General features: G+C 41.6%; 2 protein-coding genes across 4 annotated transcripts; one reads left to right on the top strand and one right to left on the bottom strand.

Moving 5' to 3' along the window:
• Positions 1-6,348: 6,348 nt before the first annotated feature.
• gtpbp1l (GTP binding protein 1, like) lies at positions 6,349-18,596 on the bottom strand. 3 transcript variants are annotated; one of them, XM_035173490.2, is made up of 15 exons: positions 18,485-18,596; positions 18,003-18,187; positions 17,413-17,524; positions 15,530-15,710; positions 14,146-14,329; positions 13,769-13,933; positions 13,463-13,586; positions 12,443-12,557; positions 11,747-11,891; positions 11,019-11,201; positions 10,574-10,709; positions 10,237-10,415; positions 10,001-10,147; positions 9,253-9,303; positions 6,349-8,548 (listed from the first exon to the last, which is right to left on the bottom strand). In XM_035173490.2, exons 2-15 carry the CDS (start codon positions 18,183-18,185, stop codon positions 8,435-8,437), a joined length of 2,019 nt encoding a protein of 672 aa, XP_035029381.1. In that variant the 5' UTR covers positions 18,186-18,187; positions 18,485-18,596; the 3' UTR covers positions 6,349-8,434. The 3 variants fall into 3 exon arrangements, with proteins under 3 accessions (XP_035029381.1, XP_047193843.1, XP_035029390.1); XM_047337887.1 differs by lacking the exon at positions 9,253-9,303; XM_035173499.2 differs by lacking the exon at positions 18,485-18,596 and having other exon boundaries at positions 18,003-18,478.
• On the top strand, positions 17,868-22,249 carry lgals2b (lectin, galactoside-binding, soluble, 2b). Its single transcript, XM_035173519.2, has 5 exons — positions 17,868-17,919; positions 19,346-19,422; positions 20,776-20,849; positions 21,062-21,233; positions 21,857-22,249. Exons 2-5 carry the CDS (start codon positions 19,420-19,422, stop codon positions 22,001-22,003), a joined length of 396 nt encoding a protein of 131 aa, XP_035029410.1. The 5' UTR covers positions 17,868-17,919; positions 19,346-19,419; the 3' UTR covers positions 22,004-22,249.
• Positions 22,250-22,658: the final 409 nt, after the last annotated feature.

Raw genomic sequence — 22,658 nt, 5'->3', positions numbered from 1 at the left:
GTTTGTAAACTTCATGGAAAGATGCTCCTCTAAACTGAAGCCAAATCATCATGATTGCCCCCTGGTGGTTGGCTGCAAACATAGGCCATGTTAGTGGACGGGGCATGAACCAAAATAAATCGTAAACGTACACGTTGGATAGCTTTTTCTCAAAGATGACAACGGTTATTGATCAGTTTTCCCAATGTTGGAAACATTAGAGCTTCCATTACTATGTTTTGTCATAAAATAAAGTGTTTGCAACTGGATTTAAACTTATTGACATTAACACACTGAGCAAAGAGACGTTTTTAAATTCAATCTGTGGAATCTGCTCATTTAAAAAAAGCTAAGAGATGAGTATTCAGTGGCAGCTGGTTTATAACTGACTGGATTCATTGTTGTACAAAAAGCCCAGACACACTGAGACTGATTGAAGGAGTCGTCCTCTGGGTTCCAGAACATACCCGTGTCAGAATAAAAGTGAAAAGCTCTTTAAGTCGAGCGCTAAGAGCAATTTAATGGACTTCATTTCCCATTAACTTACAATTACTGACATTTAGCAGCGAGTACATCAGACAAAGTGTCACTTCTACTTTCTGTCCCTGTTCAGCGATGCAGTGTGAAGGATTTCATGTTATCAACCGTCTGACTCTCAGTATCTTCATTAATGTGTCAACTTAATCACTCCAGTGTGTTTATACCACGTGACTGACTTTACATGGGAGACAACTGTTACCGCTGCAGAGGAGGTGATGTTTTCACAAAAATCATGTAACTTTGGGATTTTGAGACATTTATTTGAGAATAATTCATGGATCTCGATGAAAAGTCAGGCAGATCTAGACTCATATCTATGAGTGTGTGCAGTATAAGTCTGGATCTAGTGAATTCACATTAAAATGTTTAATTCATAAGGGGACTGCTGGGTCTCCTGAGTGTCTTTCTAATTGGACAAATATAAGACAAATGTAGCTATAGCCAAATAAAACTCAAACATGACAACAGTGTGAAAGTCCGTCAAACTCTCCTGTTACGAGTTCTCCTCTGATTTGATTTGAATCTCATATAAAAACATCAGTTCCATCTGCTTAAGTGGAATTCATTTTAAATGTAAGTTGAATTTGTATTAAAAGGATATAATGTCTGTATATATAAATACTATATATATCAAAGTTATTGCAATTCACTCCGTTCTCTGAATAGTGAAAACACACACGTTGAATCTCCACTGCAGAGAAACTGTGGGAATAAATCAGGAAAATGTTTAGTTCAGTGGTTGTTCGGGTTCTTAGAACTTTCCACAAAAACATATCTATCACATAACGACACCATCTCCCTCTTCCACCACAGTAAAACGTTCCTTTGTGATGGATTGACTCGCAGGAGACTGGTAATATCAGCAGCCTCTGCAACTGATAGAATAAATCACGTTTATGTTGCTGGTTCATTTGAGGAGGAAGATGATGATGATGATGATTGCATATTTCCATGCTGTAAAAACCAAGATGATGAAAGTGTTTATTCAGTGTTGAAGTGACGTGACCACACAGTCAGAAGGTCAGTACTATAAACTCTGTGCTTTGGATGAAAGTTGTTCAACACCTGAAAGAAAGACAGAAACTACGTAAAAAACACTAAAATAATCTCTCAATCATTAAATGTATCTTATAAAACTTCCTCTGTCTTCAGTTTAGGTTCATTTAAACATCACCCAACACGCTCTGTGGTACTTGTACTGGTACTGTCAAGTTGTACTTGGTCTCCATGAGGCTCTTTGTTTCTGGATTTCAACTTTTTGGGTAAGAGCCAGTGGACGGAGGCGTTGTCTTCAGGTTGTCTCTACGTCCCGACCCCGTGAACACAGTGAATCTCTACAACGCCTTCAGGAGATTTCTTCAAATTTGGGACAAACATTCAGGACTAATTAGACTTTGGACATTTTTGTTTTCCTTTTCCAAAACAATTACATCCCATGGAGAAAATTAAAAACTCTCAGTTTGTCTTCTGGCTTCATCCCCCCCGTCCTCCCTCTGCACGCTGTCCATCAGCTAAATGGCGTTTCCGTTGTTGGGACATGGTTTTTGTGAGACCAAAGTTCGGCCTATATGGTAGTCAAAAGCCTGAAGCCGCATGTCCCTCCAGGACTCAGTCTCCCAGGGGCCATCAAAACCCTGAAGCCGCATGTCCCTCCAGGACTCAGTCTCCCAGGGGCCATCAACATCACAGAGGTGTGAAACCCCCAGGGACACAGGTTTCAACTCCCATTGGTCACTCTGGACCCCATGACCTGTGAGGTCACCGGGCCAATATAAGGCCAGGTCTCCCCCTCTTCTATCTCTTTTCTACAATCCCTCCACGGAGAGAAGGCTGTCGAGCCTCTTCTCCAGCTCACATCTTCTCTTCCCATCCAACTCTTCGAGAGGAGCTCAAAGGTGCAGCTTCCAGCTCATCTCACCAAGGAAACCTCCTCGCACTCCAAGCTCTACCAACCCTTCAAGCAGCGACTCGATGTCCTGCAGGAGAACTTCAAACAAGCAACTGAGCCCAACAGAATCACTAAGGCAGGAGCCACAAACCAGCAAGACGACTTCACAAAACTGCGAACTGCACAGCAACTCTTTTACCCCTTTCCACGGACGGGTAACGCAACTGGGCTTAATAATTATACTAGGCTAAGCAAGACTGTTCGATTCTGTGTGATGTTTATAAGTTTGATTTATGTTGCTGTGATATTGTGGTTACAAGTTATTGAGAAAGTGAATGTTAGTTATGCTCTTCAGTCCAGTTCAACTTAGCTAACTATCTATATGGTAATTTTGGTTATAGTTATTCATTTAATTGTTAATCAGAGTTCCAAATTTGTAGTTAGAACCTTTATGAGACTTCATCAATAAATTGGCTATCTTTTCCCTTCCTTTGAAGGGTGGTGCCCCGAGGTAACTTTAATCAATTAAAATTATTATTTAATAATAATAGAATATTAATATTTTATATTTTATTTTGATAACCAAATTTATTGAATGCCGAAAGGCACACCATTTGATAGTATCACGTTTAATGCATTATTGCACAACACCGTGAATAATGGTGCGAACTTCTCCTTCTCCGCCATCAGGCCAGGAAAGCTCCAGAGGCCGACATGTTGTGGTCAGAGATAAACAAGCAGCGTCTTGGCCCGAGCTGCTGGGCACGGATCCATTCTATTGAGCTGGCAAATGGAGTGTGGGTGAGACAGGGTTCATCAACAACTCAATGCACACAGACTTTGTGTCTTTGTGGACAAACCTGAACAAACGGGGTCCACACATCACGCAGACATAGAGGAGAGGGAAGGTAAATGATCCTGAGACGGGACTCGAACTGCTCGACCCTGAGAGAATCAACGATAGATTAAAGAATAATCCAGAGTTGTTCTTAAAGTAGAAATAAAAACAACGAGCAGTGGAGACGTGATGATGATTTATTAATCATCTAGATATAAAAACTAAAACATGTTGCAGTTAAATTGGAAAGACGATTAGAGTGTGGCTGATTTATCAGTTGGATCATAAGAATCAGTTATGAGCCTTTCACACTCATGTTGATATCTGCATTTATCAATCAATCAATCAATCAATCAATCAATCAATCACATTCTATTCGTATAACCCAGATTCACAAATCAGTTTGTCTCATAGGACTTGTTATGTTGTTGATAATCCCAGATATAAATATTTTGCATAAGAAACTTTTTATCGGCAGATGTAGTGACATCAGAAACCTTTACTCCCTGATATCGGAATCGGCCACCAACAATCCTCCTCGTTCAGGATCTAGTTATAAGTATGATAAGTATGACTCAGATATAATAATAAGAGGTAAAGAAGAGAAGTAATCTCTACATTTTCTTTTTGCTACTTTTACTCTTCTCATATCTTCTCTTTAATCCATTAATTAACTATTAATTGTAACTATACTTTTACTCCCTTGCTGTATAATGAATAAAACAAATAAAATGATGATTCATATCCGGACTCTGTGCTGAGGTGCTCACGCTGCACAGTGAGTTCAGACCAGTCACATCACAGGGACACGTGGGGAATAACAAATAAGTGATTAAGTGAGAGAGGGAATAAACAGAGACGTGGAGCACGGGGCCACAGAGCGTCAGCGTGCGACCTTGAGACGCTCCCGCTCTACATTCACCTCCTGATCCCGCGCTCTGCATCAAACACCATTCCTATTTACACTTTCAACAGCAAACAGCACCTGTGGAAATGAGCTGACGGGTTTCGCAGAGGGAGACTTTGATTGAAATGCTACCGAAGCAATCAGTTGTTACAGGCGACCATATTAAAGCCCGGAGTGTTTGGAGATTAATTACGGCTCGGAGGCTGAGTCTTTCTGAACTATCGAACACGTTTGATTGAACGGCCTCCTGCATCAGTAGCAGGCCGCCGAGCGAAGTGTCCCACAGCCACGGAGAGAAAAGGGAGTTTTGTAAAAGTCATTTCTAATCTGACTCGACAGCTTCCTGTTGGTGATCGTCCACCGACTGTCGACCAGTGAGAAGCAGAGAAACGTCTCTGTGGATTCATCTGAACTTGCTCTAACTAATGATTCTGCAGGACAATAAACATTTACTATCAAGGATTATGGCTGTTTTTTAAAATTTTATTAATAGCTGATGTTGGGCCATGGTTTTGTGTGAAACCACACTTCGGCCTACATGTGCCATCAAAGCCTGAAGCCGCATGTTCCCCCAGGACTCAGTCTCCCAGGGGCCATCAAAAACCAGAGCAAGGAACTCAGTCTCCCAGAGGGCATCAACTCCCCCCCCCCCAGGGACACAGGTTTCAACTCCCATTGGTCACTCTGGACCCCATGACCTGTGAGGTCACCGGGCCAATATAGGCCTGTTATCCAACTCTTCTGCTCTCTTTCTACACTCCCTCTACGGAGAGAAGGCTGTCGAGCCTCTTCTCCAGCTCACATCTTCTCTTCCCATCCAACTCTTCGAGAGGAGCACAAAGGTGCAGCTTCCAGCTCATCTCACCAAGGAAACCTCCTCGCCCTCCAAGCTCTACCAACTTCCTAGCAGCGATGTGATGTCCTGCAGGAAAACTTCCGCCAGCAACTGAGCTACACAGCTCAACAGAAACCAGCAAGACGACACAAAACTGCGAACTGCACAGCAACGTCCTTTTCCCCCTTTCTACGGACGGGTAACACAACTGGGCTTAATAATTATACTAGGCTAAGCAAGACTGTTTATTCGATTCTGTGTGAGGTTTATACGTTTGATTTGTGGTGTTGTGATATTTTGGGTACAAGTTATTGAGAAAGTAATGTTAGTCTGTTATGCTCTTCACAGTCTTTCGTTGCATCCAATCTAGTAACTTTCTCTAATTTGGCACACACACAGACACACGCATAACTCTTCACCTCATTATCTCTACAGGTCGTAAACATTCCAATAGGTGGGAGAAGGTGGTTATAGTTATTAATTTAATTGTTAATCAGAGTTCCAAATTTGTAGTTAGAACCTTTATGAGACTTTATTCAATAAATTGGCTATCTTTTCCCTTCCTTTGAAGGGTGGTGCCCCGAGGTAACTTTAATCAATTAAAGTTATTATTTAATATTAATAATTAAATATTAATATGTAATATTTTATTTTGATAACCAAATTTATTGAATGCCGAAAGGCACACCATTTTATGGTATCACGTTTAATGCATTATGGCACAACACTGATCTAAATATTTATGATTTTTATGTACATGAGTTTCATTGACATTAATTCATGAATCTTGATGAAGAACTAAAACAGTCTATGAGGGGACTGTGAGGATATAAATGTCGTTTCTTAGGGGGGAAGATTCTTTCAGCTGCTGTACGATCAAAGTTAACTTCTTTCATTCAAGTTATTTCAGGTAATTGATGTTGAGCGACTCTATAACTGCAAAGAAATGATCCTGATGGAATTGTTCACACTTTACCACCTGCTAATCTTTATATTTATGATTTTTACATATACAGATTTTAGATTTGTGATGTATAACTGGATTTTACAACGATGACTCAAGCTTTATTTCCAACATGGACTGTTTTTAACAGAAATATCAGAACTTCATCAGTTGATGGTGAAAGAAAAAGACAGTTTCAACATTTGAATCAATAAAAACATGACTTTTTCTGCCATTAACTGATTTTCCTTGCATTTTAATTTACAATTAAACATCTTGAACCTTTAATTCTACGTTGGATTGTCACTAACATTTCTGAACTCTGAATTTGACGTTGAAATGTAAAGTAACTCGACTTGAACTAAATGAATCACCTTCTGAGCGTAAATGTAAAAAAGTCGTATCCACGAGTCAGTTCTTTCTATAACATCTTTATTTAAAAGGATTTACAACACAAACTGACACCACTTAATTTAAATGGCATCTTTTTTTTTTTTTACCTTAGTTCGTCTGCACAACTTTTTTAAATCTTTTTTTGTACATAGATACACACAAAATGTGTCCCTTCAAAAATAACTCCATGCACAACCAGTAAGAAAGAAAACAGTCAAAAGGAGAGAAGAGGGAAACATTCTGGCAGCTTCTGGGAGTTCTTGACAATCGTAAAATGTGTAGTTTAAGATCCTTAGAGACTCAGACTGACCAGTATGAAATTTAAGTGTGTTGAAAAAGACCCTAAAACTGTGATAACACTTGAGTTAAACTTCAAAACTGGGAACGGGGTCCTTAAACATCTTGATAAAAACCAGAAGTTGTTGGAGGAAATAAACTCGGTTTAGTTTTTGCTCAATCTGATGTGATCACCGGTTTATATTAAAGCTTATAAGGTAGAAATTACTTTTTAAAACTCTTCTGTGAACAAAAAGTTTCTGTTTTTATGGTTTCTCATCAACATGAAAGAAATTCCTTCCAACCTGTGTTATATAAATTCCTCTTTGACAATATGTTTTGCAGCTACTTCTTCATATGGAGTAAAATGATGTAATGTGCAGAATCCTCTTCTGGTGAGTTACATATGTTCTTACTTGGCTTTTGACTTTTAAGGTGTGAACCACCAGGAGTAGAAATACAGGATGAATCTTTCTGTGCATGAGAGGATCAGCTTCTGGACTCTTTCTGGCAGTCACACTGCAGCATAATGGAAGAACTTTGTGCTTTACACCTGTTTGGCTTGTTGTTCACTCAGTTTCCACTTTATTAGGAACAAGCAGCTCAAACTAAGTCCTGCAGTAAACCTCCCGTCATGACAGTTCTAATGTGTTGAAACTGTTTTACAGTGAACTGCTTGGACACTATGGAGGATTAGTTTCTATCCTTGTGATATAAATGGGGTGGACAAAATAACAGAAACACCTGCCAGTGATACAAACACTAGAAACACTCTAGAAAGTTTTGATTGTAAACTTCCTGTGGATAGAATCTTTAGTTTAAGCCAGGTGTACCTAATAAACAGAGTACTGAGTGGGGGTGACCTCACTATGACCTGCACATGTGACAGAACCTCACTTACACTGGACTTTACTTGAGAGAAAGCAGGAACAATTCATACATTTTCTGATTTGGCAACACGACACCTGCATGAATATTAAAACGTCAACGTGGGCTTCAGACAGCGGGTTTAGTCTTAAGGTTATAAAATAGATGAGACCGTGTTTTGTCTTCATCTGCACAGAGATGCTTCCTGACGAGTAACATCAGGTAAACACTAGTGCATCAGTGGCCACGTCCCCAAGGTAAGAAAACAACGTCCCTGTTAATGGTCAGAGAATTTACCCAACGCCAACTGTGGGACACCAGTGAGAGATTATCAGCAGGGGAGACCAACAGCTGAAGGATGAGCCAACACATCTAAAATCAAGTTGTCAGTCTCAGTGACAGGGAGCGTTCTAGAGCTAAACACTGTTTCTCTACCTCTTTAAATGACTGAGTTGATTGTATGGAGACTAATGCCGTCCGTTAAGGTGAATACAGAAAACTAGGTTGTGTTGAACAGGAGAAAGATGCAGAACGAGGAGAAGAGGGTTTGAAGGTTGGAAAATGTTCAGGGAGGGAAAGTGACTGATGCCTCTGCTCACTGGGAGAATCTGTTAATGCTAGAAGAGAAGTTCTGATGAACCACAGACAAGGTGAAAACCCCCAAAACGGACATTACCAAAGCAAATGTTGTGTAATGTAACCCCCAAAAATTCCAAAAAGAAAACACCCAAACTAAAAAAACACTTGATCACCATCAGCAGCCCACAGGCAAAGACGCCAATACAACTTTAAAACAACTTTCTGTGGGAACAGAATTCACTCTGCTTGGATTGAAAATGGCCGAATAATCTTTTTTTATATGAAAGAAACATGCGCAGTTAGTCTATATACAACCACCAGAGGGCGATGCAGTCACTTTTCCTCTCTGTGACGAGATGATGAGCTGAGGAGACTTGCTGTGGTTTTTTTTAGGCTGTGCCGGCTGCTCCTGCCGTCACTGCTGTGGGGATTGCTGCCGGGTTCAGGCCTTTCCCTCGATGTCTCTGACCTCCTCTCCTGCGTCCGCCGCTGCCTGACTTCAGCTGCGGACAAACAGAAGCACCGCAGTGAGACGGCTGCAACGAGAAGTCGGCCGGGAAATAAAGGAATCGGATACAGGAGGTAAAAGCTGGTTCTGTCCAATTCAGACGTGTTTCATCTCTTGTGTCTTTAACGAGAAACGTTAAGAGGTTAACGAGGAGTTTAAAGATTCTCTGATGGGAAGGAATAAATTACATGGTTACGCCACAACCCTTTATTTCAATCACTTTAAAATAAAAATGGATGACATGTCTCCATGAACATGAAGAAGAAAATATCCCAGATACTGTCGCTGGTGACACAGTAGTTTTTGCTGTATCAAATAACTTATTAAAATCAAACTTACACTTGCACATACACCAGTGTAAAAAGAACTAACTAAAATAACAGAAATCCGATTTGGGAAAAAACATATTTAACATATAGTGAGGCAGGATTTATGACCTATACTGCAGCCAGCCACCAGGGGGCAATCAAGTTGTTAAGGCTTCACTTCAGCAACATCTGCATGTTATTTTTTGAGTTAAGAAAATTGTAATAACATCTCAGTAACGACGAGCAGCTTCCAGGTCTAAACAGAAACGTGCTGACAGACGGTTGCATGCTCAGAAGATTCGGTTACGTTTGAGTAAAGTGCAGAAATCAACAACAGAGCACATGAGCTTTAGGAGACCAGGACGTCATCAGTCGGCAGAAGCGTCTTTACCTTGTTTTCTTTGTTGCCGTCTTTACACTGAGCCTCGTCCTCTGCCGCTGTCTGACGCAGCATGCCAAGACAGGGAGAGAGACGAGGTGAAGGAAGGCAAAGGAGACGGAAGCATGAAAGTTAAACGTGTTATAGTTGAAGGAAAAGGCAGAAGAACAGAGCGGAGGGACGGTGATCGGATGGTAAATGTAGAGGTGATAAAGAAAAGAGGAGTAATGAGGTGTAAAGGTGGAACCGAGCGAGGAGGAAAACAGGATGTTATGGGTTAACAGATAGATGAGAGGAGATTAGGAACAAAACATTCAATACAAGGGGAAGAAAATTCACAGTGAAAGAGAAATTAACTGGCAAATCTAAAGTTTAAAAGCAGTAAGTAAAGGAATTAAGAAGCATTTAAAAGACGATTTAAATATTCAATGCGTCCTATTAGAAAAGGGATTAAAACATCTTGTTCGTATGGTGTTAAATATAATTTAAAGACCTTTATGACAAGCAAATTGTTTTAGGTTATTCAGTCCCACTGTTTTCTTTCAGTCATTAAACGATACCACCCTCCATTACATCATGTTATTCTCATTTAATCAAAACATTAATTAGTTCTAATTAGACTTGCAATTAATTATTTTACCTTTAAACAACAATGACGCCCAACTCTGCTTATTACATTCTCTAACTGGCAAATTAAGGCATGTTCCAACTTCCCGTGTCACTTGTTTTACTCTAATCATACTGGAATGGATTTACTCACTGGTAGATGTGCTGCGTTGGGACTGGGCGGCCGTGCTGATGATCCAGCCTCCTCATTGGCCGCTGTGCCCTCTTTAAAAGTCTTTTTACTGGCCTGCATCTTGGACAGTTGGGCCTTAGCTGCCTGGGTGCTCACTGATTGGAGAAGCTGCAAATACAAACACAGAAGGTTTCAGTAAATCCTCTTCATTCTGCCATTGTTGGATTAAACAGTGAATTAACCAACAGCTCCAGTACCTTGATGATTGTGCCCACAGCTTTGGTGCGTCCTTCCCTGAACACCAGCTTCTGGTCACAGTGCAGGTACTCGGGCGTCTTAATGAAGCGGAAATGGACTGAGGCCTTGTCCCCTGTCCTCAGACAGTCTTTGTTCATTGTCAGGATGGTGGCTGTCTGCCTGATGCTGCCACAGTGAACTGGTGGGATGGAGAGAGAGAGACTTGTTTAACACTTAGAGGAGTGGGTGGGAAAGTTTCCAATTGATCATACACAGTTTAACGCAAGACACTCAAGTACAAATTCAAGACATACAAAGGTGTATATCAGTGTGTAAATGGATTTGATGGTCACTGACCCATGGCCTGGTATCTCGGCGATATCGTGGTCGGGTGGTGCAGCACCAAAATCTCCGCCTCGAACTCCCAGGTGGCCTGTGGCATCAGCTTTGGCGAGACCATCACCATTCCTTTCCTTATGGAGGAACGTTTGATCTGAGACGATGGACGCAGAGTACAGGAAAAAAAAACAGCAGGAACAAAAGAGAAAAATGAAATTGAGGGTCAGTGGAGCCAAACAAGAATTAGAGACAGAAGACTACTTGCTCCCACACTTTGGGATTTACATGCATTACAAAACTGATTCCAAAGTTAGGAAACTAATTCTCATGCATATTTCATCCAAAAGTTTCATCTTTGTCAGAAACTTTGTTTTAAGTTGTCTATGTGCTGTTTTTTAAGGTAGATTAAAGCAGTAAATGTTCTTTAGTGGCAATAACTCCTCCTCATTCTCCTCCCTTATACCTTTTTGAGAGCAAAGGACGCCGTCTGTCCCCCGCGGACCTCTTTCACCGGCATCCGTTTGCGGTGGATGGATTTAACGGCGATGGGGATGAAGGTGCCGAGCGGGTCCGGGCCTAAGAGCAGCGTGTCGTTGAGCCGAATCATTCCACGTAACGTAGTCCCAGAAACTACTGTGCCCACACCCTGCAGAGAGAAAATCAACATGAGCAAAACAAGTCAAGTCATTTTTTAGGATTTACTACTTGAAACAACACTACATAAGTTTACTGAGCAACAGCGCCCCCTGCAGCCACATGTGGTGATTAATTCTGTTGGCCGTTGAAGTGGTTTTAATGTAGAGAAGAAAAAAAACTATTAATGTGTCGTCCCAGCTCGCTGAACTGAAACCTAACTGGATATTACCCATAATCCCTGGCTTCCTGATCCAGAAGAGCTGCTGCTGCAACAAATCCACCGAACTCTGTTCAGAATTCTTCATATTTTAAAACTTTTAACTTCTTTTAAAGTCTTTTTAACTGATCCACAGTTCAGCTTCACTCTTCAACTTGCTGGAGCTGATTGTGACAGTTGAAGCTGAGATCGAACCCACTCACCAGAGTTACAGAGAACAGACGTTCAGGGAGTGAAGGAGGAAACTTTCTCCATGTTCACCGTCACTGAAACATCCCATCAAGCTCATTTTAAAGACGATATTTTCATTGAGTGTGTGTGTGTGTTTTCTTTCGTACCGGTACTGAGTATGTGTCGTCTATTTGGAACTCTGCTGGCTCGTCATTGCTAAAGATGGTTCGAGAAGACAGGAGGTTTAGGAACATCTTCAGCAGGTCCATGTTCTCCCCGGTCACGTTTGAGATCTGGAAGATCGGACACATCCTGCAGAGGGAAGACGTCAGAGAGCAAGAGAGGAAATGTCAGTAAAAGAAATAAACACTTGCTTCAAGACAAAAATCACAGTTGAATGGTTAAAGCTGGATGAGCGTACATGCCCTCAAGGTCCCTGGTTTGATTCCCAGCCAGATGGACTATTTTACTGCACATGATTCTCCTCCTCTCTACCTACATTTTCTGTCTCTCTCTATTGAATCTGTCCAATAAAGCCAAAACTCAGAAAACAAACGAGGAAATCAATATTTAACCAACATACGGGATGGGAGGAAGTGGAGGTGCGTCGTCCATCTTTACTTACAGTCTAGGATTTTGTTCTGTGTGCAGCACATTTATAAACTGCATGTAAAAGAAATCTGTTTTTAACACTGATCAATGTTATTTTTAAATAGTTTTTCCACATGTGTCCACTTTCTCTGCTGCTTTCAGTCACATCCTCTCTCTGCCTTTCTGTTTTACTTGTCGATCCATTAGTCGATCTCAAGTGGAAGAGTAGTCCACACTCATCGTCCCTCTGTCCTCGTCCACTCTGCTCTTACCTCTCTGAGCTGAAGTTGGAGGCCGTGACGATGACGTCATCCCTGTTCTGGACCAACACTGGGATTTTCCTGCAGCCCGGAGACTTTAATAACCTCTGTAATAATTTTAGCGTCTCTGCAGATAAACACACACATAAAATCCAGTTGTCAGATCTAAAACATCCCATCACAGAATCTGAGAACATACCACACGACTTTACAGACTGAAAAAACACTGGACATCAACATGTTTTACAAGGAGGTAGGTTTGAAGTGTATAGTTTTACATTCATTTAGGAAAAGGCAGATCTTTATTAGAGATATCCCTTTAATTCTAAATTCCCCCGGTGTTAAAAGCACATTTAGTCACATTTCAGTAGACTCCCTGTTTTCCCAACTGCTTCCATTTGCTTTGTTAATTTGCTCTCGCAGCGGTTTGATTTTATGCAAACTCAACTCTTCCTCCTTTTGTTTCACATTAAAAACCCCGCAGCAGTCTTGAGGGTGTAATTCCTTACGTTCCCTCGGAGGCTTTTACTGTGTGTAAGTATAACACACAACGCCTTGGGTTTAAATTTGAGTTTGGGGTTTTATATACACTGCCTTGAGTTAGAATATAAAACACACTGCCTTAACATAATTAAAGTATAGAGGTCTCTGAACAGGGTTTAACAGCAGAGTGGGAAGTATGGTATGGCAACATTATGGTATTGTTGTAGTGGTAAAGTAAATTATACAGATTTACCATGCAAGACATTATTCTCACTGATAACTGACTAATGTGTTTGCAGTCTGAACATATGGGAATAAAACAACAACTTATAATGACAATAACTTTGTTGAATGGTGGGTGGGGATGTGAAGCTAGTTATTGAAGTCCAGCAGCTCTGCAGTTACACACAAGCTGGTCCAGGAGTTAAATAAGCCAGTGTTTCCAAAAAACAGAGGAAGAGTAATTTTAGTTTAGTTCATTAAGAAAGTCTAGACTAGTCCAGTCTTCACACTCAATCAGCACCACAGTAAGTGTAAATGTCTCTTTACCTTGCAAGATGTTGGCTGGACACATGTCGATCTTAGTAACCACCACAAACACTGGCACATTTAGGGCCAGTGCCAGACCCAGGTGCTCTTTGGTCATGCCAACGATGCCGGCGTTACTGCCAACCTGAGGTGCAACGAGACAAGGGTAGCGAGTTATGCAATGAAAACTGGATATTAACAGACATTTTTAAATGGCACAATATTGTTCTACTTTAGTCGTAAAAATCTAGAGTTTTCCAGATACACAATTGCCAATCTAAGCAACACAACCACACACCCACTTCCTGTCCCTCCGCCCTCTCTCACCATGAGCATGCAGAAATCGGGCAGGTGTCCAGTCATGCCAAAGACGGTGGTTTTGAGGTACTTCTCGTGGCCGGCCAGGTCAATGAAGGTGATGACCTTCGAGGATTTCTCACAGATCTTGGTCCAGTCGAGGCTGCCACCGTGGCTGTCGGGCTTGTTAACCACCTAAAGAAACAGAGTATGTGATAGAAATTAACACCCGAAACAAGTCAAGTACCCTTAATTAATATGTATAGGAGAAATGAATATGTTTGAAATGTGAGTTCTGCATTTTAAAAGGCCAACCCGGACACTTTCCTCCTTCATGTTAGCAAACTTTTGATCCGCATCCATTCCAGATGAATGCATCACGCCTTTATGGATCGGTAGAAGCTCACCTCTCCCTCCTGATCAAAACCCAGGATATCGTTGCCCACGCTGCTCGTCCTGCCGCTCTCCATTTCGTGCTTGTGCCTAAAGAGCTTCTGGCGAGCGAAGCCTCGGCCGTTGTCCAGCTCGCCGTGGGTCAAAACGCCCAACAGAGTGCTCTTCCCAGCATCCACATTCCCTACAACCGCCACTCTGCAGACGAGATGAAGGAGAAGAGTGAAAGGAGAGAGAGAGAGAGAGAGAGAGAGAGAGAGAGAAAGGTGTAAGTCTGGACAATTATATGTAGGTACAGTAAAAATAAGCTGTTTACAGACATGCACTGAGATTCCTTGAATACATGTATGTTCAACCAATGCCTGTTCCTGCACTTTTGTTATTTTACTATCACGGGGGGGTTGCTGGAAATAGCCGGTGCATATTTTCAGTATAAATAATATTCAGAGACAAATTATCACTTCTCAAATCCCATTCCTTATCAAAGTAAATGAAACCCACACATCACACAGTGCACTCAGATGGAAAAGTCTAAACTGAACAGAGTTGTGCTGCAATAAATCAAACTGTCACTGTGGAAAATCCATCAGGTGTTTTTCTTTATCCAAATCCATCATTTGTTTTCAGATTTACAGCCATTATATGGACCTATATTGAGATATATAGTGCATCTGTATATGAGCCACTTTCAAGGAGCTGTGCTCAATAGAAAGGTTAAGTTACAGACAGATTACAGATTTGTATTAAAATGTATTGAAGGTCTGCTTATACCGACTATAAAGGATTGTAGAAAAGACTTGAACTACTCTCAGACATGAACTCAAGTCCACATAAATTCCTGACATTCGGTGGCAGAGAAGTATGTGAGAAAGCATATTTCCGAGTCAGTTGCTCCTGACCTTTTCCAGAACCTTTCCTGCCAATCCCCCAGTAAACGTCATCAACACAACGTTTCGAACACGCAACTGACATGAAACTGGAAGAACACGTATATCTCTGATGGAATAAGAGGAGCCGTACACGTAGAAGACACAAAGACGTCAACACCTGTGTCAATGTACTATAAATAAATACAATGAGCTTCCCACAGCAGAATGTATACATCATGTGCTGCCTCCTGCTGCTCTGCCCAGGCTCCACCCCTCGCCTGAATGATCTGGAAACTTTCCTCTTGTTGTCATTGCGTCTGACTCGCACAATCTACTGCTGCTGCTTCATATGTGAATGACAGAAAATGTCTGAAAACAGCTTTAGACGAAGGGAAGACTGATTGTATTCTGAATTAGTTAAAAAAAAAGTCATATATAAATGAATATCTAAACAGGCACTGAAATATGAACCTGCTCAGTCTTGTACTGTTCATCACTTGGGGGAAGAGCTTTGCTTTCTTTCCTTTACCTGACTTCCAGGAAATCCTGCTCGCCGACACGGCGTCTGATGAGGTAGTCCTGAATCTGTCCACCAGTGTCCATCCTCTCCCTTAGCAGGATTAGGTCAGCCTCGATCTGTTCGCACAGCGACTTCACCGTGGCTACCGACGCCTCCATGTCCTTCTCATCCAGACCATAGTCACCTCCATCTAAAACAGAGAGATAAAGGAGTAACGTCAAAGATGAGGCAGGAGAGATATTCTGATGCACGACTTAAGTAACGACGAATGAGTGACATCACAATATACAGTTGCTACAGAATGTTTGCCTTTCTTGTGAAAATGAGACAGAACTACGAGCATAAACATTCCTAGCATGTCTGATAAATAGAGTTAATATTAGGCGTCACCTCAGGAGTGTTAGTAACTGTCTTTACAGCAGGGTGGGGACCAGAAAACACACTGAAGGTTGTCTTTGTAGGGGACAGAGGAAATAAACAGGCGGCTTATAGGAGTGACAGAACCTGTTGTACTGAGAATGTGAGAAAACTGGAATTATTGAAACCACAGTGGCTCATGACTGGACCATAACCTGTTTTATTCAGATGCCAAGAACAGCAGGATAGTAAATTGATGTCATAGGTCGGTACACAAATAGATATCCTCATCTTACTTATGTAAATATTCATTTCCAAAGAAATCACAGAGGATATTGAGCTCACTGCTGCTCGTCTGGCCACAAACTGTAGTTACAGAAGACTGGGAAATGTAAACAGGGTCAGTGGGGCAGTCAGAGAGCTGCTCGTCCAGCCAGTCAGACAAACACACATCCATGAACTGGTGAACTGGTGACAGTCCCAGTGCTGAGCAGGGGGAAAAATGACACCCTTTCACACAAGCACTCTGACCCCCCAGCCTCCAAAACACCACATGGGTCAGATATGTTGCTGTAACAGGCAGAAAATAACTCAGGTTGACGACAAAAGTTTTTCTGTGCCGGGGCCAGAGCATTTCAGAGTGAGAACTAAATAACAGACACAGGGTTTGAGCCGCCTGGGGGAAAACACCAGGCCACAACTGACAGGAGACGCTTGGTCTCTCCCTAAATACACTTAACAACTACGTTCCCCTACTACTTATATACAGATTCAAACCAATATCTTTCACTGCCTGAAATTGGCCAGTGTGTACATGAGGCAAAGCTGTGTTATCTCCCAGGCTCAGCTATGAGCGGAAAATAACATAACATTAACTTTAACCTTGGTTTTCCTTTGCTTTTGAATTTGAGGCTCCATTTTTTTTAAATATAAAACAAACAGTGTGGCTGGTAGAGAATGAAAAGTCTTTGTTGCCATCTATGGGATCTGTTCACCACATACACCACATTCATTAAAAGATTATACCTTCATGGGCTCTCAGTGTTACAGCAAATCACTTAACCATGACCACCAAAATAAAATCATTTCCTTCAAAGTGTTTTACAGATAATGACATAGCATTTTAGATTTGTTTTTAATGTGCTATATGTACGTTTTTGTGATTAGTACAAAGCTGAATTTAGCAATAAGAGCTTATTTCAAAACTATTCCCTCAGAAAAGTGAGTTCAGTATCAAACTTACTCCTGTTACTACACAGTATTATATATTTTTCAGAAATTGTATTCCAGGTAATGTAGAATGTCTTCTTATGTACTGTGTTGTATCATTTTGGGGAAATGAAAGATGAATTTCCATGAATTGTTCCACTCGTCCACTGAGGATACAAACAATCCAGCTGCCTCAATATGGCAATTTGTCATTTTTCCACATTGCAGCATCATAGCCGACGGTCCCTGGAACAGCGTGCTCTTCGCCGTACCCGGTGAATGCTCGTCTTCATCATCACATGGCAGGAGAGTTAGTTTTTTCTTACCTGAGCCCATTCCGACCACGTAGATGGTTTCCCCACAGCCCTCATCTATCCGCTCCCTCAAATGTCGTAGTAACGAATCGTACTGTTCTGCTGATGGACTCACGAGCACCAGCTGAAGGAGGGAGAGGGGGGGAGAAACAAACAGAGCTGGTAAAGGTCAAAAGGGAGCAAAAGCTGAGTCAAACAAGTCTCTGTGAGCGACCTGGAGTCAGAACATCAACAAGGACTGAGGTGTAAACAACAGTGTTTTGCTTGAAGCTTCTGCAAATCAGTCAATGCACGTTTGATTGTAATTGAATTTGTATTCTTTGTGCACACAGCAGCAGGGTCTGCACACACTGAGGACACACACTTCACGACTGGGCTCTGCACTCTCACACACACACACACACACACACACACACACACACCACACACACACACACACACATACGTGTCGTTCGCTGGGGGTTTTGCACAGGCACCACAAAAGGCGCAGTGTGCAGCTGTACGTGCAGCAGCAGTTGTGTAAGGTCACGGACACACACGAATCACAACAGAGCAGCTGGAAACTCCACGTTTTACTGGGTGTAATTTCCAGCGAGGCCCACCTTACTGCTCAGGTCTAAATGATCCGCGGGCTCGCCGTTCGTCTCCTCGCCGTCCTCGAAGCCCTCTTCCCCGGCTGGATCGTCCGCGCACCCCCGCTCAGGTGCAAACATACAAGCGGGCACTATGGACTCTGCCGCGGCCGCTGCAGCCGAGCACATCGCTGGTTCTGTCGCCGAAGCCATTTCTACAGAGGGACACAATTAGCATTTAGCAGTTAGCAAACAAACAAAACCACCGTATCTCCTCACTAGCCCGTTAGCCGTTAGCATCAGCAGAAAGTTACATTGACTATCGCATCGAGCTAGCTCATGCTAACAACACATCAAACTTGCTGCTGTGTAAACGCAGTTAAAAGTGGAAACAATATTTGATATTCCCCCGCAGCTGCAACACGTCAACTGTATCTCATGACGTCGGAGGATCTGCGGGTTCGATAAAGCGCAGTTCGGTAATTAAAGGTGTAATTAAAATGAAAGTGTACCAGGAGCCGCTAGCTACGTCACAAGCTAACTTAGCTGTTGATTCCTGTTAGCTTCGCTGTGTGGGCTCCGAGCGCTCGACACGCCCAGCACACGATGGAGGCCGGGGATTGGCTGTAGTGACTCGAAGTCACGCCCACCGCGGAAACACAGTCGTTTTATCTACGTCACAGTTTTTTAACCGTGACCCGGATTCAGGAGCAGCGCTGCAAACCTGTGATGTAATAATATACATACATATAATATAACATATAATGTAACATGTCACATCATATAACATCATATAACATAACATAACAAATAACATATAACATCATATAACATCATATATCATATAACATAACATAAAGTCCAGGTTCAGGAGCAGCACAGCAAACCTGTGATATAATAATATAACATATAACATAACATAACATAACATATAACATATAACATATAACATATAACATATAACATAACATAACGTAGTTTCAGGAGAAGCACAGCAAACCTGTGATATAATAATATATAACATATAACGTATATCATAATATAACATAACATAACTAATAACATATAACATATAACATAGTTTCAGGAGCAGCACAGCAAACCTGTGATATAATAATATAACATATAACACATAAACATTGATATATTTATTCACGAAATTCCGACTATATAAAAAATTGTACTATGAACAAATGTAGTAGTTTTAGTGTTTTATGCCATTATTATATATATAATAATGGCATAAAACAATAATCAATCCCCTGTGATATAAAACCGAGCAGTGACTCATTAGCACACTGAGCTTCACTGAGGGCCAAATCTCATCCTATGTGAATGATTATTGTTTCCTGTTGGTTGCTCCCTGCCCCCAGCGTTGGTTATATAAACCCCTCACCTGCACCAGGAGCTTTGTCAGTCGCGTCTCAACCCACTGAAGACAGCCAAGATGGTGAGTGGTATTAATTATTATTAATTATTTATTTTGATCAGTCTGTGACTTTAATATTAACTACTTACGATCTAACTTAATATTTGAATCTAATTACACAGATATAGTCTGTAGCTGACATCTCGTGGTTCAATAGGCCGTGTGCTTGTACTTAAAAAATTCAAACTCATATTCATATATTTCAGATTTACAGGTTGAACATTAGTAAAGGTCAAACAGGTTTATTCTGAAGAGGTTTATGCTTTGCAAGTTTGCAAAGGTGCTTCATGTTAAGTCAAGGCCTGGTTGCTCTGGGGGGGGCAAAGATCCACTGAATTTTCTCATCTGTCATGTGATTTGATAAAGGTGCGTAGGCCAAAAACTAATTATAAGCAAGGAATCTAAAATGCCTCTAACCCCACGGGAAAACTTTATTCTCATCTTCTTTGTGAAATTACTTCCTTAAAATCTAAATGTAAATTGACCCATATTAATAAAATGAATACAGGTTTTGTAAAGTATCATACTGGGGCTGTACTGGAGGAACTGGAGAGCAGTGGCAGTGTTGTGTTGGGATGTTTCACACAGCTTCTAGATAAAATCACTCAAATTCCCCATTTGGGATCAATAAAGAGTAACTTAACCTAATGATTCTCCAACACTTTGTCCTGTCAATGATAAACTAGTAGAGATGTGAGATAGGACCTTTGTTGAATGGAGGTATCTGCGGGTGTGGCGGAGGTGGGACCGTGGTCATGTGATAAACAGTGAACAGGTGAACAGGTCTGATAATCCTACATAGGTTTTACAACTTTATATATAGGTTCAACATCAGATCTTGCACCCCCCCCCCCTCTCACTCTGTAGCGAGGTGGGGCGCTGGTACCTATGTGGTATCTGCAGCACGTCCGTGTGTGCGCGTTGCTTTATGGTTTTACTATCTCCACATGACCACCACATGTCAACGGACAAATACGGTGCCTTCCTGTTTCTGTACTTTTACAGCTATGTCCTGGTTGATAATCAACCGGACAGATAGGAACACGAGTGATAATCAATTCTCCCTCCAGGGTGCACTGTACAAACAGTCATTTAGATCTGTGGTTAAATTGTCCTGTAAATCACATCGAGAAGTGATAAAAAAACTCGGAAAATTCTTCCTCTTTGCACTTCACTGACAAAATAGCCCGATATTAAAGTTCAGCTATTTAACCTTCTCACTTCCCAGATCGGTGTCTTGATCTAAACTCTGGTTGCACTCAAATAGAAAAGCTGTGCACTGACATCGTGTTGCTTTAAATCTATTAAACATGTAATTTTATGACTCGTCCGTCCCCTGAATCGTTTCCCACACTCTTTTATTTCTCTTTACAGAAAGTCAAGGACATGACGTTCAAGGAGGGGCACGAGTTCAAGATCCGCTTCAAACCCAAGGACGACTGCGTCAGGTAATTTCTCCTCGATCTATCAAAAGCCGAGACTGAAAATCTTTGACTCCGCAGCCGTTCAGCTTCGGTTCACGAGGTTCAGCTTTCAGATTCAATCACGTTTAATCAAGAGGAAGTTGACAAAGTGAGCTGCGGCCCTGAAGGTTAATGCTTCGTACATTTGTTCCTGTTTCATTTCTCTTTTGACCTTTACGTCCCTGCCTCCACTGCAGCTTCTCCATCAACATCGGTCACGACTCCGAAAACATCGCACTGCACTTCAATCCCCGTTTTGACTACGGCAGCGACCAGAACGTCATCGTCTTCAACGCCATGTCCGGAGGCAGCTGGGGTGAGGAGCAGCGCGATGGAAACTTCCCCTTCGCACGTGGAGAGGAATCCAAGGTGGGTCAGGTGGAGTGGTGGGGGTTATGTGCCACGACAGAACCATTCAGGGGTCCAGTCTGACGGGTGTAAGCGGCACATACTGTTTTCAGACTTTGGAAAAATGTCTGGAAAATTGATATTTTCAGGAGTCTGTCTTTCACATGAAGAACATACATGTTTGTAGTGATCCACATCACATTCCTCTGCACCTCAAATATCCAGCATTGTCATAACTCTTCAAGAATGAAGTTGCATTCTGACGGTTTTCTCATTGTTTAGCCAACAGGGGCTTTAAGCTGCTTCTGGGTGTGAGGATAACTCAAACAGAGAACTGCTCTACTTGAAATACTTTCTTGTGGATCGTTGGCAAAGTATTTTTGTGTATTTGTCTGTCATTTGGCTCAAGCTGAAGCGTAATCATATCTCTGTACACAGGGAGACTGTTAGTTCAACAGACACATGAGCATATAACAATCATGATGGAGTTCAGAGGCTCATAAAAGGTTTTATTTTATTCTGCTCACAATTCTGCTTCAGTCATTGTATTTAAACACGTGTTACTTTGTCTTTTATTGTGCAACAATGTGAAATGACACTGGAACTCTAATTCTGTGTTCTGCCTCTCGTCTCTCGTACGTCAGATTTACCTCAACTTCAACCATGAGCAGTTTTACATCAAGCTTCCCGACGGCTCCATGACCAACTTCCCCAACCGCCTGGGAGACGTCAAGTACAAGTACTTTGAAATCAGCGGCGACGCCAGGATCGTCGGCATCAAGATCAAGTAGAGATCAGCCTCGTCTCGACCTGTGACTCCTGACCTGTCCTCCGCACTCTGGTTGAAATACTCTGTTTTACCTTACTGTGCCCATTCATCTTGTTGAGTCATATGGAAATAAAGCAGTAGAAAGTTACACCAACATGGAGAGAAGATGTTGTAATGAGAGGAAATGGCCTGAAGATGGAGCCACATCTTAATGAACTGTCTGACATCTACTCAGTCTCTTATAGAGTAAAAGCTGTGAAAAAAGAAACGTGTCTTCTTTGTCTCTATGTCTCTGATGCAGGACGACGCATGTGAATCTTTAATTAACTTTCATGACGAGCAGACATTATCTAAGGTCTATTAACTCAGAGCGGTTTTTCATTTTCAGCAGAGGTGTTCAGATCTGAGGTTTTAAATCATAAATACAAACCCTGATGTTTAAAAAGGTGCCTCAGTGCAAACGGAGCAAAAAGCAAATAAGTCTTCTCCTCTCTCTCCCCTATTTTCAAGCTTAATCTATCCTGCTTATCAATAAAGGCACAAAAAAGAGAGGTGTGTTATATAGACATATAAAGAGAAGCAAGCATTCACACTTACATTCACACATACGTCCAATGTACAGTTTCCAATTAACCTGACCCAAATCTGAAGTACGCACACACTCCCTCAAGAAATAT

Source organism: Hippoglossus stenolepis, chromosome 2 (genome assembly GCF_022539355.2).
Source record: "Hippoglossus stenolepis isolate QCI-W04-F060 chromosome 2, HSTE1.2, whole genome shotgun sequence".
NCBI classification, from domain to species: Eukaryota; Metazoa; Chordata; class Actinopteri; order Pleuronectiformes; family Pleuronectidae; genus Hippoglossus; species Hippoglossus stenolepis.
Note: the sequence above shows the minus strand (reverse complement) of the source record. Positions and strands in the feature narration are given on the sequence as shown.

Bases quoted from the DNA above. Each gene is read 5' to 3' on its own strand.
- gtpbp1l (XM_035173490.2), bottom strand. From the start codon at position 18,185: ATGGCTTCGGCGACAGAACCAGCGATGTGCTCGGCTGCAGCGGCCGCG. The intron at 14,330-15,529 runs GTAAAGGAAAGA...TCTCGTCTGCAG, and splicing joins CAGGATTTCCTGGAAGTCAG to AGTGGCGGTTGTAGGGAATG. The intron at 12,558-13,462 runs GTAAAGAGACAT...GTTTATCTGCAG, and splicing joins TCCAGCCAACATCTTGCAAG to AGACGCTAAAATTATTACAG.
- lgals2b (XM_035173519.2), top strand. The intron at 20,850-21,061 runs GTAATTTCTCCT...CCTCCACTGCAG, and splicing joins CCCAAGGACGACTGCGTCAG to CTTCTCCATCAACATCGGTC. The intron at 21,234-21,856 runs GTGGGTCAGGTG...CTCGTACGTCAG, and splicing joins CACGTGGAGAGGAATCCAAG to ATTTACCTCAACTTCAACCA.